The sequence below is a fragment of the Mytilus trossulus genome, chromosome 5 (assembly GCF_036588685.1).
Source record: "Mytilus trossulus isolate FHL-02 chromosome 5, PNRI_Mtr1.1.1.hap1, whole genome shotgun sequence".
NCBI lineage: Eukaryota > Metazoa > Mollusca > Bivalvia > Mytilida > Mytilidae > Mytilus > Mytilus trossulus.
The window spans coordinates 19,436,132-19,454,299 of NC_086377.1; the positions used below are offsets into that span (position 1 = coordinate 19,436,132).

General features: G+C 32.8%; 1 protein-coding gene across 1 annotated transcript in view; it reads right to left on the reverse strand.

Moving 5' to 3' along the window:
• The window catches only part of LOC134717703 (GTPase IMAP family member 8-like), a 53,067-nt gene extending 37,025 nt beyond the window's left edge, over nucleotides 1-16,042 (reverse strand). The window contains exons 1-3 of the mRNA XM_063580196.1: nucleotides 16,012-16,042; nucleotides 8,687-8,724; nucleotides 1,775-2,291 (exon numbers count right to left, since the gene is read on the reverse strand). Of these exons, the coding sequence (XP_063436266.1) occupies nucleotides 1,775-2,291; nucleotides 8,687-8,724; nucleotides 16,012-16,042 (586 nt within the window). The remainder of the gene's footprint in view (nucleotides 1-1,774; nucleotides 2,292-8,686; nucleotides 8,725-16,011) is intronic.
• Between the last annotated feature and the right edge of the window lie 2,126 nt (nucleotides 16,043-18,168).

Consider the following 18,168-nt stretch of genomic DNA (forward strand, 5'->3'; position numbering starts at 1 on the left):
TTCAAATATGGCAAAGACCATTTTCACTGTTCAAGTGTTGATAAGCTGTAATTTGGTGTTTCTACGTATCAAAATGAAGTGAACGGTTGAATATATAATGTATTTTCAAATCAGACGAAGAAATTTACATGCATGAAGAAATGTACATGCAGACAGACCTACGATGATTTGTCTAATTGAAATAGACATAATATGTAAAAAAGGACATTTTTTATTTGTTAAAAACATGATTTGATTACTTTTATTACCTTCCAATAAATTATTTAACGGCGAAATTCACGGTAATATATTAAAACGTGAAATCATCTTGTGTTGTTGACATTTCAACATTTTTTTGTATAGTTCCGGCTAATCTTTTCTGATTGGTCGACACTCTAGCGCATGAATTAGATTAATACGCTGTTGCTAAGGACCTTAGAAACTAGCGATAATTTTCATTCTCACTCTACACGAGTGATATGAAAATTATCACAAAAAAACATCAAAGGAAAAATACAGATAATAGCGATAAAGTGCACATATATCGGGTACTAGCACCATTAAGTCATGCTAAATCACTGAACTCTTCACAATTTTAGCATTTTAGTTAAATTTTATACGGTTTTCGTGTAAAGCGAAAGTGGCTGCATTCGTGTTCATCCTTCATATTAAAATGTAAGTTGTATTTGATGATTATACATAACAAATATAAAGGTTGAGGATGAATACGGATGCGGTCAATTTCATTTTTGACAAAAACCATCTGAAAAGTGACATTTTTCGGCATATTTTGTAGATTTTTTCTATTTGAGCTTGCATTGGATCGTTTTTTATGACAAAATCAGTAAAAATCTTTAACATAAACTAATAGAATCAAATAAAATAGACATTTAATTGTTTAAAAAGTGGTCAAAATCTTTTGTCAGATGAACCTGAAATTTGAGGCCAAAATCGGTCCTTACCGGACCTAGTCCTTTGTACATTTCACGTATGTGTATATTAAGTTACATTATTTCTTGTTTCATTTTCATGATATCGAACATAAATATTTGGTTATTGCTATGGGAATTTGTAAGGGTCGAAAAACTTTTATGAATGAAGCACAAATCCATTTTGCAAGATCAAATAACACGTTTTGAAGACCTGATGTTGAAGGGTCATTCTCAGAAATTTTCCATTGTAGTAGTGCACGCGTTTCATTTACTACTGCTACTTGTGCATGTTGTGGCGACCCCGTATTTGTCGGTAGCATTTTTCTCTTTTCTAGGGTTTCCTGTATTGCTTGAAAAAGAGCATTGCTGTAATAAGAACCATTATTTTGGTTATGAATTTTTTCAATAAAAGTATTTATTTGTTCCCATTGATCATCGATTTCACCTGGCTGTGTTAAAAAAAAAGTAAAATCACAAAAATACTGAACTCAGAGGAAAATCAATTTGGAAAGTCCATAATCACATGGCAAAATCAAAAAACAAAACGCATCAAAAACGAATGGACAAGAACTGTCATATTCCTGACTTGGTACAGGCATTTTAAAATGTAGAAAATGGTGGATTAAACCTGGTTCTATAGCGCTAACCCTCTCACTTTAATAACAGTCTCATCAAATTCCGTTACATTTACATGATGCGTTAAATAAACAGTCACAATCAATAAAATAGTCAAAATATGGGAACATCAGTCATCATCGTATAACAATTTAACAGGACACAACAACATCTACTATCTACGAACACATGGATTGATTTGAGTGTCTGACGTCAGAAAAATTATATACGTCACATAAATTTGTAACGATTATTTACAAATAATACATTTCCTTTGCACCGACTTATCAATCTTCCTAGATGACTAGTACAATCTTGCAAAAATTCGTTTTCGGTTACTCCATCAAATTTTAAATCATCTTTCCTAGTAAAGCATATGACCATATGACTGTAGGGACTTTCTTTCAACAGATCCATGACTTGATTAGTAGTCTTTATTTCTTCTTCTGTATACCTTTGTGCTTTTAGTACATATAAAATGACATGCGGTCCAGGTGACAACATACTAAAACACCTGACTAATTCTAATTTCAGTCTATCTTCTGTCATTTTAGTGTCAAATAATCCGGGGGTATCTACGACTGTATAGACTTTTCCTTTCCATCTCATTTTCCCCATTGTTGCTTCAGATGTAACTGAATTTGATGAAGATTTTGAGGAAAACCATTTCTGACCTAAAATAGTATTGCCTGTTGCACTTTTCCCGTTTCCTGTTTTGCCAACCAGTAAAATCCTTATTTCCTGAAGATTGGCATACGTGCTGACCTAAAGTATACAAAATAAAATCATGAAATAAAGAAAGATAAATAAAAAAAGTCAAATCAAAATGTGATATATTTCCCACTAGACGTAAGATTTTGATAACACTGAAGAGCGATGATGGCATTATAACGCTATCGTGTTGACAGCTACGCCGAAGTGCGATGGTCTACACAAACAACGTTTCAAAATTGTTCAATGCAGAAGTCAATCTGTACTATGTTAGAAGCAGTTTCAAGGGTTTTTAGTTAATAAAGGGCTTACAAATTTTAAAACTACGAGAAACGGAGATAATTTGTAGATAGGGATAAACTAGTAACACACGAGAGAAACAAAGAAAAGTAACATGTTTACTTTGTTATGTCTAGATGACGATCTCTTCATTAGTAAGCAACTGAACTTAAAAACAGACGTTGGCTATTGTGAATTTAAATTTATATACTGCCTGCTAAATAATTCTCAATCTAATGAAATTGCACATCTGTAGATTTTGAACTAGCCATCATGCGTCAAATAGACCATCACACTTCAGTGAAGTCCTTCGAGCTGCAGCGTGACCATTGCATTTCAGCGTTTTCATCGTACCTCCTAGTGTTGCACATACACAAAGTTATCGGTAACCAATATTCCACGTGTTAAATTTGAACAGATTTGATTAGTAACACACGCAGCATGATTTTTGTTGATTGTTATTCTATGTTTGATTTTTTGCATTTATAGATTATCATTGTTTATCTCAACGAGATTGATTTTCTCGCTTGAGCCGGTCCTGGCGAAAGCGAGTTAAGCAATCGAGTTGAGATGACCAATGATAATCTGTTTATTGTTATTTTACCTATGACGATGTGTCAATTTCATGTCAATTTCATTAGCAACGCCACGTGGCTCCTTAGTTCCACAGGAAAAGAATAAAGCAAAAAATGCACAAAATAGCGATAATTATAGATTATCGTTGATTATCTCAACGAGATTGATTTTCTCACTTGAGCTGGTACAGCGAAAGTGAGAAAAGCAATCGAGTTGAGATGACCAATGATAATCTGTTTATCGCTATTTTACCTATGACGACGTTGTCAATTTCTATGTCAATTTTGTTAGCAACGCCACGTGTCTGCTTAGTTTCAAGCGATAATTTTCCATCTCAAGCGAGAAGCGTGATATGAAAAATCACAAAAAGATCAAAGGAAAACTGCACAAAATAGCGATAATATCAGTTCCGTCAAAAGTCTTCCATCTGGTAAGTATAATAGAGGTTTCCAGATTTGCTACCGTACCAACCGTAGTACGAAGTGGGAGCCGTCATTTAACTTTTGAAAATTATTGATGTATACACTTTATATCAACAAATGTTTTAGGAATCATATGCAGAATTGTTTTGAGAATTTTTAGCTGTAATTTGGGACTTATTTCATGTGTTTTTTTCTTGTATTCGTAGGAAACAATAGTGTGTGCACTCGATTATGCTTTCAAGCAACCGTTGCAAGTAACCGTCGGTACGAAAGGTTTATAGTTAAGAGTTATTTCCCCGTGAAACTACATAGATACAAAGAAGCTAAATTACAAAACAAATTTAAAACTTTATAAATGTTGTTTGTAATAACTTTATGTATCATTATAAAATGTTAAAGTTTTGTATTATTTTGGTTAGTTTTTAGAAAACATGATCAAATAAAATGTATTTGAACAAAATAAATTGACCTTAATAACAAATGAAAAATGACGAAATTAATATAAAACCAAATCTTTGTTCAGGTAGTACGCGGGAAGTCAATAGCACTTGTCAAGGAATATAGAGAATAAAGATAAAAAAAACACTTGTCAAGGGATATAGTTTGAAGATTAAAAAAAGTCCAGGGAGACATACTTTCTATAAATTAATATTCTGTTACAAGAAACCGAAGGTGTCAAAACGTTTCATTTGTAATTACTGTACTGATTACATATGTCATTATACTTAAATAACATTGCCTTGTGATAATTTTGTGTTATATGTAATATATCTGTTGTATATATATATATATGTCCTGAAGAATTGAATAAAGATAAAATAAAAATAGACGTCCGGAATGAAGTTATAAAAAATACAAGGTCGTTTACATCTTCAATTGGAACAATTATTGCATAGAGATATGGCTGATATCGTATTTACTTGGCATCCTTCCTTTTTGGACAATTATCTTTACCGTTGGGTGAAGTTTTTCTTTATAAAAAATACCCTCATAAAATCAATATGCTCTTTAAATTTTAGAAACATGCCCTTTTTTAAAACACAACTGTTCATATATCTTTTTCGCAGTAAGCCGAGAGAGAAAACTCAGAAAAACTGGAGTTAAACTATTTTTAGTCCAGTCAATCTAGCATAAATTTGACCCTAACCTGAAAGTAATTGCAACAGAAGATTTTAAAGTTTTAATCTTTAGCATTATACCCCAAATATACACAGAAAAAAGTCCCATAAAATATAACTTGAGGAAAACTAAAAAAATCACCATTTAAAATTCCTATGGAGATTTGCATTGAAAAGGGAAATAACTCTTGCAAAAAAGGCAGAAATATCAATAAAAATTGATACAAAATTATAACTTTACCGCTTCTATTTATCAGAATGTATTGATTCTTGATTTTTTAGCAATCTTTAGAGTATTACAAACAACTCTAAAGGTGTTTTCATATATTTTATCAAGCTATACTCTAGATTTCGTAATTTATAAGTTGACCATTTATTGAAATTTTTAACATGTCAAGGTAAAGAATCTCAAATTTAATAAAAATAATTAAGCATGTATTCTTCTTTTTGTGGTTTAAAGTTTCTTTAGATAAGTAAGTTGCTGAAAATATATAATATACAGATATAAACAATACCAAATTTTCACATTATTTTTTCAAAATGGTTACAAAGCTTCAAATTTGCAATTTCTTTAATGAAAAATTCATGAAAAAAATTTAACTACCCATAACATTTCGGTTTTGTACATTTCATGAGCAGAAGATTATACAATTTAGTCAAATACAAACTTATAACCCCATCAAAGTATCATATTATACATAAATTTAAAGAAAAACAACAAAAAACTGACCCAAAAAGACTAATTTTTGCAAGAGTCATCTCCCCTCCCAATGTTAATTTCCATAGGAAATTTAAAATGCTGATTTTGAGTTTTCCTCACGTTAGATTATATGGGACTTTTTTCTGTGTATATAAAAGGCATAATACTATAGATTAGAACTAAAACATTTTCTGTTGCAATTAGTTTGAGGTTAAATCTTAGTTTGACTGGACTATTTAAGTAATATCGTATTCATGATACTATTACATATAAACCTGAATTAATTACATAGAAACATTCACCAACCGATGAAAATTATCCTTAATTTTATTTGAGTCCATAAATCAGTTGTAAATGGTGCAAAAGACATTTTATAGCAACATAGAATTTTCCGTAGAACATTACGAAGAGTTAGAAAGACATATTCATATTGCATTAGACTAAGTGTAAATATAGCGTCAAATTATTACCGTTATCAGTGAACAAAATACGCTGTGTTGTATGAAGTTTTTCTGGCAATGCTGTACGACAGAAGATTAAAGGATGGATATTGGTTTAACATTACCCCTCGTAGATTATATTATACTACTCGCAGGCACGTGCAATACACAATTTTACTCGCGACAATATTTGCAAATATTAATGTAATAACAATATCTAGTGACATAATAATAATAAGCGAACACGATGAAGTAACATCGTGATGATAAATATTTCGACTCAAAAAATGGTTTTCGTTAGTGTCATAAAATTTATATTCATTTTAAGTAATTAATAAGTGACAAAATATAAGGAAAAAGATAGACCGATAGTTTTATAATGTGTGTTGCGTTTTATGAAAAAATGATTCTCCAATGATCTAAAAGATAGCTTAATTAATAAAAATTTATTTTAATGAGAAATCAACACAATTTTGAACTTAATTTTGCCATTAACACGTGTACTAGTTTAGTGACGCATCCAGAACTTTTCATAAAAGGGGGGGGGGGTCCATTCATGCTTCAGTGATTCCCTATATAATCAACCAAATTTTTGCCACGAAAAGGGGGAGCGGGCCCTAAGCCCCCCTCCCCCTGGGTCCGTCTATGTAGTCATTAACGACACCAGTAAGGTACTAGTAAGATATTATTAATGAGTAATTTCTAATTATTCCAATTTATATTTAAGTATTAGAAAACATTCTTTATTCTAATCCTTTTCTTAATATACAGAAAACAAAAACATAGCCATGATACAGAAACGCAAATCTCAATCTATATTCAAAAAATAAAGGTCAAGGCAACTCAGTTCCAGTAAGGACTGTTTGATTCATTCTCTTGTGAACAAAATAGATTTTATCGTATAAAATCACGTGCAAGGTTTTCTAGAAGCAGTGAAATCGTAATAAAATGAAAGATTAAGGTTTTTATCACTGATATGCAATTTTGGTTCTCTTTTTTCATCATGATACATACAATAATCTCATGCATTAAATGAAACCTCCCAAACAGCACCAACGGTTGTGTTACGTACCAACCGTACCTGATACGTAGCAAATCTGGAAACCTCTAATAAGTGAGTCCTTTGAAATTATTTAGTTTCGTAATCATTGTTTACAAAGACGAACTTTTGCCTTATCAAGGAGTATTGGATGTCGCGAAAAAACTACTACATATGTCTATAATGGTATAAAAAATTTGAAATTCAAGATATATGTCCAGCAAGATTGAAACATTTTTTACTTCATCAGCATCGGCATACCAGTTGTAAATTAAAAAAACAAAAACACCAGTATAAAGAAAGATGTCGAGAAGACGAATTATAAATGCTGCATTAACGTATTTACGATTAAAAGGTAGACATGAGTGTTATTTTGAAATAATAATTGGTGTCACCGATTCACTTTATATTAACCTGCTAAAGAAGAATCAATAACATACACATACATAAACATATAATATCCGGGAAAAAATTGACAAACCTTTAGTAGATAGTTATCAAAGGTACCAGGATTATAATTTAGTACGCAAGACGCGCATTTAGTCTACACTCATGAGTGACGCTCATATCAAAATATTTATAAACCCAAACAAGAACAAAGTTGAAGAGCATTGTGGATCCAAACTTCCAAAAGGTTGTGCCAAATACGGATTAGGTAATCTATGTCTGGAATAAGAAAATGCTCAGTTTTTCGAAAAATTCAAAGTTTTGTAAACAGGAATTACACAAACAATTTACATCGGACAGGACATGGCATCATTATAAGAACGCATATTTATGAAAAGAAATGACACAGATTTTTGACGAAAAATTCAAAGTTTTGGAAATTTATAAAAATGACCACATTATAGATATTCATGTCAACACCGAGGTGTTGACTACTTGGCTGGTGATACTCATGGGGACGAAACGTCAGCCAGCAGTGGCATCGATTCAGTGGTGTAAATAGTTATCAAAGGTACCAGGACTACAATTTAATACGTCAGAGGCGTGTTTCGTCTACACAAGACCCATCAGTGACGCTCATATCAAAATATTTATAAAGCCAAACAAGTGCAAAGTTGTAAAGCATCGAGGATCAAATTTCCAAAACTTTGTGCCAAATACGGCTAAGTTAAGCTATGCCTGGGAAAATCCTTAGTTTTTCGAAAAATTCAAAGTTTTGGAAATTTATAAAAATGACCACGTTATAGATATTCATGTCAACACCGAGGTGTTGACTACTTGGCTAGTGATACTCATGGGGACGAAACGTCAGCCAGCAGTGGCATCGATTCAGTGGTGTAAATAGTTATCAAAGGTACCAGGACTACAATTTAGTACGTCAGACGCGCGTTTCGTCTACACAAGACCCATCAGTGACGCTCATATCAAAATATTTATAAAGCCAAACAAGTGCAAAGTTGTAAAGCATCGAGGATCCAAATTTCCAAAACGTTGTGCCAAATACGGCTAAGTTAAGCTATGCCTGGGAAAATCCTTAGTTTTTCGAAAAATTCAAAGTTTTGTAAACAGGACATTTATAAAAATGACCGCATTATTGATATTCATGTCAACACCGAAGTGTTGACTACTGGGCTGGTGATACTCTCGGGGACGAAACGTCCACCAAAAGTGGTATCGACCCAGTGGTGAGGATCCAAAATTCCAAAACGTTGTGCCAAATACGGCTAAGATAATCATACGCGACAATTAGGGAACGTTGGCAACAAAACATCATGACACATGTAGTGATGTTCACTTCCATCGTGTGAACGATTCATGTGTATGCAGCAACAATAAATTTTCTTGTTGTCTTGTTAGGACTAGCGTGATTTAAAATGGTGAAAATAAAATTAGTGTAAATGTCAACGACAATTATCAATCAACTTTTACCTCAGTTTCTTTCGTGATTGGATATCGTCTTTCGTCACCTGAAAAAAAACCGCCAATAGATGCTAAATATTAATAGAATATTAATTTAATATATGTATCAAAATATTGAAATTTAACATCCAAGTAAAAGCACACAAAATATTTTAGAAGAAGGAAGATAGATACAAATTGACCTTTTTAGCTCACCTGTCCCAAAGGGCCAAGTGAGCTTTTCTCATCACTTGGCGTCCGTCGTCCGTCGTTATCTTTTACAAAAATCTTCTCCTCTGAAACCACTAGGCCAAATTAAACCAAACTTGGCTACAATAATTTTTGGGGTATCTAGTTTAAAAAATGTGTCCGGTGACCCAGCCAACCATCCAAAATGGCCGCCATGGCTAAAAAAAGAACATAGGGGTAAAATGCAGTTTTTGGCTTTAACTCAAAAACCAAAGCATTTAGAGCAAATCTGACATGGGATAAAATTGTTAATCAGGTCAAGATCTATCTGCCCTTAAATTTTCAGATGAATCAGACAACTCCTTGTTGGGTTGCTGCCCCTGAATTGGTAATTTTATGGAAATTTTGCTCTTTTTGGTTATTATCTTGAATATTATAATAGATAGAGATAAACTGTAAACAGCATTAATGTTCAGCAAAGTAAGATTTACAAAAAAGTCTGCAAGACCAAAATGGTCAGTTGACACCTTTAGGAGTTATTGCCCTTTATAGTCAATTTTTAACCATTTTTCGTAAATCTTAGTAATCTTTTACAAAAATCTTTTCTTATGAAACTACTGGGCCAAATAAATCCAAACTTGGCCACAATCATCTTTCGGGTATCTAGTTTGAAAAATGTGTCCGATTACCCAGCCATCCAACCAAGATGGCTGACACAGCTTGAAATAGAACATAGGGGTAAAATGCAGTTTTGGCTTATAAATCTGGCAAGGTTAAATTGTTTATAAGGTGAAGATCTATCTGCTGTGAAATTTTCAGATGGATCATACAATCTGTTGTTAGGTTGCTGCCCCTGAATTGGTTATTTTAAGGAAATTTAGCCGTTTTTGGTTATTATTTTGAATATTATTATAGATAGAGATAAATTGTAAACAGCAATAATGTACAGCAAAGGGATACCTTAAAATAAGTCAACATGACCAAAATGGTCAATTGACCCCCTAAGGAGTTATTGTCCTTTATAGCAAATTTTTAACAATTTTCATAAAATTTGTAAATTTTTACTAACATTTTCCACTGAAAGTACTGGGCCAAGTTCATTATAGATAGAGATAATTGTTATTTGCAAGAATGTTCAGTAAAGTAAGATGTACAAACACATCACCATCACCAAAACACAATTTTGTCATGAATACATCTGTCCTTTGTTTAATATTCACATAGACCAAGGTGAGCGACATAGGCTCTTTAGAGCCTCTAGTTATGATTACCAGTGACCGGATTTGTAAATTAACATGACAGTGTTTCGTGTCCAGATATTTTACTATTTTTGTCAGTACTTGTCATCTGAGAGCGGAAGAAAAAAACCCAATCTAAACAGAAATAAAATGTGTAATTGCAGTTATAAACAAAGACAGCAAGTTTTGATTTTTTTAATAGGTAAAAAAACTTTTAAAATCATGAAATAAAGAAAGATAAATAAAAAAAGTCAAATCAAAATGTGATATATTTCCCACTAGACGTAAGATTTTGATAACACTGAAGAGCGATGATGGCATTATAACGCTATCGTGTTGACAGCTACGCCGAAGTGCGATGGTCTACACAAACAACGTTTCAAAATTGTTCAATGCAGAAGTCAATCTGTACTATGTTAGAAGCAGTTTCAAGGGTTTTTAGTTAATAAAGGGCTTACAAATTTTAAAACTACGAGAAACGGAGATAATTTGTAGATAGGGATAAACTAGTAACACACGAGAGAAACAAAGAAAAGTAACATGTTTACTTTGTTATGTCTAGATGACGATCTCTTCATTAGTAAGCAACTGAACTTAAAAACAGACATTGGCTATTGTGAATTTAAATTTATATACTGCCTGCTAAATAATTCTCAATCTAATGAAATTGCACATCTGTAGATTTTGAACTAGCCATCATGCGTCAAATAGACCATCACACTTTAGTGAAGTCCTTCGAGCTGCAGCGTGACCATTGCATTTCAGCGTTTTCATCGTACCTCCTAGTGTTGCACATACACAAAGTTATCGGTAACCAATATTCCACGTGTTAAATTTGAACAGATTTGATTAGTAACACACGCAGCATGATTTTTGTTGATTGTTATTCTATGTTTGATTTTTTGCATTTATAGATTATCATTGTTTATCTCAACGAGATTGATTTTCTCGCTTGAGCCGGTCCTGGCGAAAGCGAGTTAAGCAATCGAGTTGAGATGACCAATGATAATCTGTTTATTGTTATTTTACCTATGACGATGTGTCAATTTCATGTCAATTTCATTAGCAACGCCACGTGGCTCCTTAGTTCCACAGGAAAAGAATAAAGCAAAAAATGCACAAAATAGCGATAATTATAGATTATCGTTGATTATCTCAACGAGATTGATTTTCTCACTTGAGCTGGTACAGCGAAAGTGAGAAAAGCAATCGAGTTGAGATGACCAATGATAATCTGTTTATGGCTATTTTACCTATGACGACGTTGTCAATTTCTATGTCAATTTTGTTAGCAACGCCACGTGTCTGCTTAGTTTCAAGCGATAATTTTCCATCTCAAGCGAGAAGCGTGATATGAAAAATCACAAAAAGATCAAAGGAAAACTGCACAAAATAGCGATAATATCAGTTCCGTCAAAAGTCTTCCATCTGGTAAGTATAATAAGTGAGTCCTTTGAAATTATTTAGTTTCGTAATCATTGTTTACAAAGACGAACTTTTGCCTTATCAAGGAGTATTGGATGTCGCGAAAAAACTACTACATATGTCTATAATGGTATAAAAAATTTGAAATTCAAGATATATGTCCAGCAAGATTGAAACATTTTTTACTTCATCAGCATCGGCATACCAGTTGTAAATTAAAAAAACAAAAACACCAGTATAAAGAAAGATGTCGAGAAGACGAATTATAAATGCTGCATTAACGTATTTACGATTAAAAGGTAGACATGAGTGTTATTTTGAAATAATAATTGGTGTCACCGATTCACTTTATATTAACCTGCTAAAGAAGAATCAATAACATACACATACATAAACATATAATATCCGGGAAAAAATTGACAAACCTTTAGTAGATAGTTATCAAAGGTACCAGGATTATAATTTAGTACGCAAGACGCGCATTTAGTCTACACTCATGAGTGACGCTCATATCAAAATATTTATAAACCCAAACAAGAACAAAGTTGAAGAGCATTGTGGATCCAAAATTCCAAAAGGTTGTGCCAAATACGGATTAGGTAATCTATGTCTGGAATAAGAAAATGCTCAGTTTTTCGAAAAATTCAAAGTTTTGTAAACAGGAATTACACAAACAATTTACATCGGACAGGACATGGCATCATTATAAGAACGCATATTTATGAAAAGAAATGACACAGATTTTTGACGAAAAATTCAAAGTTTTGGAAATTTATAAAAATGACCACATTATAGATATTCATGTCAACACCGAGGTGTTGACTACTTGGCTGGTGATACTCATGGGGACGAAACGTCAGCCAGCAGTGGCATCGATTCAGTGGTGTAAATAGTTATCAAAGGTACCAGGACTACAATTTAATACGTCAGAGGCGTGTTTCGTCTACACAAGACCCATCAGTGACGCTCATATCAAAATATTTATAAAGCCAAACAAGTGCAAAGTTGTAAAGCATCGAGGATCAAATTTCCAAAACTTTGTGCCAAATACGGCTAAGTTAAGCTATGCCTGGGAAAATCCTTAGTTTTTCGAAAAATTCAAAGTTTTGGAAATTTATAAAAATGACCACGTTATAGATATTCATGTCAACACCGAGGTGTTGACTACTTGGCTAGTGATACTCATGGGGACGAAACGTCAGCCAGCAGTGGCATCGATTCAGTGGTGTAAATAGTTATCAAAGGTACCAGGACTACAATTTAGTACGTCAGACGCGCGTTTCGTCTACACAAGACCCATCAGTGACGCTCATATCAAAATATTTATAAAGCCAAACAAGTGCAAAGTTGTAAAGCATCGAGGATCCAAATTTCCAAAACGTTGTGCCAAATACGGCTAAGTTAAGCTATGCCTGGGAAAATCCTTAGTTTTTCGAAAAATTCAAAGTTTTGTAAACAGGACATTTATAAAAATGACCGCATTATTGATATTCATGTCAACACCGAAGTGTTGACTACTGGGCTGGTGATACTCTCGGGGACGAAACGTCCACCAAAAGTGGTATCGACCCAGTGGTGAGGATCCAAAATTCCAAAACGTTGTGCCAAATACGGCTAAGATAATCATACGCGACAATTAGGGAACGTTGGCAACAAAACATCATGACACATGTAGTGATGTTCACTTCCATCGTGTGAACGATTCATGTGTATGCAGCAACAATAAATTTTCTTGTTGTCTTGTTAGGACTAGCGTGATTTAAAATGGTGAAAATAAAATTAGTCTAAATGTCAACGACAATTATCAATCAACTTTTACCTCAGTTTCTTTCGTGATTGGATATCGTCTTTCGTCACCTGAAAAAAAACCGCCAATAGATGCTAAATATTAATAGAATATTAATTTAATATATGTATCAAAATATTGAAATTTAACATCCAAGTAAAAGCACACAAAATATTTTAGAAAAAGGAAGATAGATACAAATTGACCTTTTTAGCTCACCTGTCCCAAAGGGCCAAGTGAGCTTTTCTCATCACTTGGCGTCCGTCGTCCGTCGTTATCTTTTACAAAAATCTTCTCCTCTGAAACCACTAGGCCAAATTAAACCAAACTTGGCTACAATCATTTTTGGGGTATCTAGTTTAAAAAATTTGTCCGGTGACCCAGCCAACCATCCAAAATGGCCGCCATGGCTAAAAAAAGAACATAGGGGTAAAATGCAGTTTTTGGCTTTAACTCAAAAACCAAAGCATTTAGAGCAAATCTGACATGGGATAAAATTGTTAATCAGGTCAAGATCTATCTGCCCTTAAATTTTCAGATGAATCAGACAACTCCTTGTTGGGTTGCTGCCCCTGAATTGGTAATTTTATGGAAATTTTGCTCTTTTTGGTTATTATCTTGAATATTATAATAGATAGAGATAAACTGTAAACAGCATTAATGTTCAGCAAAGTAAGATTTACAAAAAAGTCTGCAAGACCAAAATGATCAGTTGACACCTTTAGGAGTTATTGCCCTTTATAGTCAATTTTTAACCATTTTTCGTAAATCTTAGTAATCTTTTACAAAAATCTTTTCTTATGAAACTACTGGGCCAAATAAATCCAAACTTGGCCACAATCATCTTTCGGGTATCTAGTTTGAAAAATGTGTCCGATTACCCAGCCATCCAACCAAGATGGCTGACACAGCTTGAAATAGAACATAGGGGTAAAATGCAGTTTTGGCTTATAAATCTGGCAAGGTTAAATTGTTTATAAGGTGAAGATCTATCTGCTGTGAAATTTTCAGATGGATCATACAATCTGTTGTTAGGTTGCTGCCCCTGAATTGGTTATTTTAAGGAAATTTAGCCGTTTTTGGTTATTATTTTGAATATTATTATAGATAGAGATAAATTGTAAACAGCAATAATGTACAGCAAAGTGATACCTTAAAATAAGTCAACATGACCAAAATGGTCAATTGACCCCCTAAGGAGTTATTGTCCTTTATAGCAAATTTTTAACAATTTTCATAAAATTTGTAAATTTTTACTAACATTTTCCACTGAAAGTACTGGGCCAAGTTCATTATAGATAGAGATAATTGTTATTTGCAAGAATGTTCAGTAAAGTAAGATGTACAAACACATCACCATCACCAAAACACAATTTTGTCATGAATACATCTGTCCTTTGTTTAATATTCACATAGACCAAGGTGAGCGACATAGGCTCTTTAGAGCCTCTAGTTATGATTACCAAGGACCGGATTTGTAAATTAACATGACAGTGTTTCGTGTCCAGATATTTTACTATTTTGTCAGTACTTGTCATCTGAGAGCGGAAGAAAAAAACCCAATCTAAACAGAAATAAAATGTGTAATTGCAGTTATAAACAAAGACAGCAAGTTTTGATTTTTTTAATAGGTAAAAAAACTTTTAAACATCTATATTCATTTACCATGTTTTCCTCATAATGAACCGAGTCGGAAATAATCAATTTTCTGTGTATTTTAGTCAGCTTACTCAGATACATTTTATTATCGGAAATGGGAACAATTTTTGTTCGATCTTACTTATAATACATTCTAATATGACTTTCTTCTTTAGCTTTAGGTACAAAGCCATGTTCTAATTTGAATAGAACATGGGCTGCACGTGATTGACGTCACAATTGAAATTGCAACGTCAGATGAATTTTGAACAACGCCAGAGATCAAAATGGACATTTTTGTTGGTGTTGCTCGCTAGGAAATTAAATAAAAACATTTTAAAAGTAAGTTTAAATGTGTCTGTTCTTTTTTTTTATTGATAAACTGTTGATTTTTCTAAAACGTTTTTGTTCATCAAATCAAAATGGCGACATTTCGAGCGTCACTATAGGTCCGCTTCGAAGAACAAAACTTCAAAATATTGCTATTAGAATCGAAATAATTCTATCATGCCATGCTCTATGCTCATTTTAACATGGGTAGGCATTATATTTGTAAACATTTAATACCTCGCTAACGCTCGGTATTAAGATATTAACAAATATAATGCCTACTCATGTTAAAATGAGCATAGAGCATGGCATGAAAGAATTATTTCTTATTTTTTTACGGTTATGGAATTGATTCTTGAAAATATTAAGTAATGACGTCACGAAGGGTTTGCTTGACATCCTTTCTGATCAAATCAATATTAGAGCAAAACCAAATAATCCTAAATATGAACACACAAATGTATTTTATGCATAAACATATGTTAAAAATTAACTGTTAAATAAGAAAAATTGAAACCGGAAGTTAACGTCTAGTACTAGCCCATATGCCAATTTTCCGTATTGGCACTGTACAAAAAGCAATATTATATCCTTAATTTTGGTACTTAATTGAACTTGATGACTAAAATATTTTTTTGCATGTATCAATATTTGCGCAAAAAAAAGATGATTTCCCATATATTTTACAAAGAAATTAAGATTATATGTTTTTTTTATTCAAATAAACATTAATTTACGAAGTAACTCACCTTTCATCGACTCTTTGTTATTTGACGCCATGCCTATAATTTACAATACGTAAAAGTTAACTGTTATAGGCGAGTGACATTCAGACCTAAAAAATATTTTTAATGCACCTATCTAACACACGGCTATATTATATATCATTCAAAAGGAAAAAATGTGTAGATTCCATTTTTCCCGGTCGTAAAAATGAAATATGGTGCAATTTTTTTTTAAATTGGAGTCAAAGGTCATTCATAAAAAATCGAAAGCAAAACACTTTTGTAGTATTGTTGTTTTATTTGAAGCAGCTGGTAATATAGCTTATCCCAATTTTACTTTACACGATACTGTGATAACGTCTCTCTGATTCTTAGTTGCATATCGTTCATGGTTTGGCGATAATTTACGTCATTTTGACGTTTTCACTCTGCTATAGGTGAAACGGTACTTTCAACAAAAACGACGTATAATAACAAATATTTGACCTTACATGTGTTAATATTTACTTAAATTGATGGTGTGCCATGCAAAATAAAAAAAATATGATGAAATATTTGTAAGTTGGACGAGTAAAAGGGAGAGAAAACAACGCAATAAAGAGAGTAAATAGTAGACGTCTTTGTCACACCAATAGTGACAATAGTCTTTTGTTTGTTAACAACCTACAAACCGTGTCAAGATCGGAAATCACTATCTTACATGTTTATACAACCACAAGCAAAGTTTAAAAGGATATATGAATCACATTTTAAGTCTGTCCGTCCGTCAGTCTCCACTTGTTTGCGGCCCGTGTCGAATTAAATCAGGTAACTTAAACATGTTTACAGATATACAGTTGATCCAAAAACCAATGATTTCAAACATAAAATGCATTGCCTTGAACTATAGAACTGATGTTTAACACACTTAGTTCAGAGATGTATTATGGGATGGCACGTGGTTCTTCGTAAATTAAATCAGTTCATTTTGACAGTGGCATTGACATTTGAGCCGTCAAGTTTTCAAACATTGTTTGATTCGTCCTTGTCTGGTTTGTGTCCGGTCCATATATTTTGAACCTTTGAACCAGTGTTTTCCAATCTAAGTATGCATATACATCATATAATAGGGGATGGTCATAAACTAAAATCAGGTCACTATGATATGGATCCAATCATAATGGAGTCCTGTCCACGACATACATAGCTGCAAAACTAAGGTTTTTACATTGTTAAGGGTTTTTTATAGCCGACTATGGAGTATGAGTTTTGCTCATTGTTGAAGGCCATACGGTGACCTATAGTTATTAAGGTATGTGTCATTTTGGTCTCTAAAGGACAGTTGTCTCATTGGCAATCATACCACATCTTCTTTTTTTTATATTTACCAAACTTCAGATACAGAAGTCGGTTTTACCAAAAAACTGAAGACAAGATTAATCGCAGGTAAACTGAACTATTCCTGACTTGCGACCAGCTTAAGTCGTAAGATTTGTTGTGAAACTGATCACAGATGCAAAATTAGAATGCAGTGATTTATAAACTAATTTTAAGTCCCACGGTGACCTTTGTTTTGACACTTGGGATTATATACTTTACAAACACTTTAATTTCTTAACGTGTTTTTTTTTTTATTACGACTGCATTTATTTTCACTCACGTTTGTGCAGTCAAAAGTTTTGCAGTAAAAAATGCAAGCATTAATGTCTTACCAGTATTCAAAACTTAGATATATATAGATTTTCATCAATTAATACGAATTTGCGGGATATAGTTCGGCTAAACCTATATATAGTTTTTTTTGTCATTCTGGAGGATTTTCTGTGAATAATTTATTTCTTTAAAAGAAACGATGATGCACTTGCTGGTAGGCGTGACACGATGGCAATCTTTTGGTTAGAAGTCTAAAATTATGTAGCTTGCTCAAATCGTCTTGATTAGACTTATACATACGTATTTTTGGACACTAAAAAGTTTTCTTTCAGCACCGATTTAAATGTCAATGTGAATTTTGTTTTACTTGTGAAAGACCCGCTATCTATTGATGATTTCGAAAGCGTTAAAAGAGAGTTTTCTTAAAAACACAGATAGATGATGAGCTATATAACTTGTAAAACATGAACTGCTGGTAAAGGTACATATATTTAATAAAAGAAACTATATATGCACAATAAACATGGTGCATCGCCACTGGTTATAGAA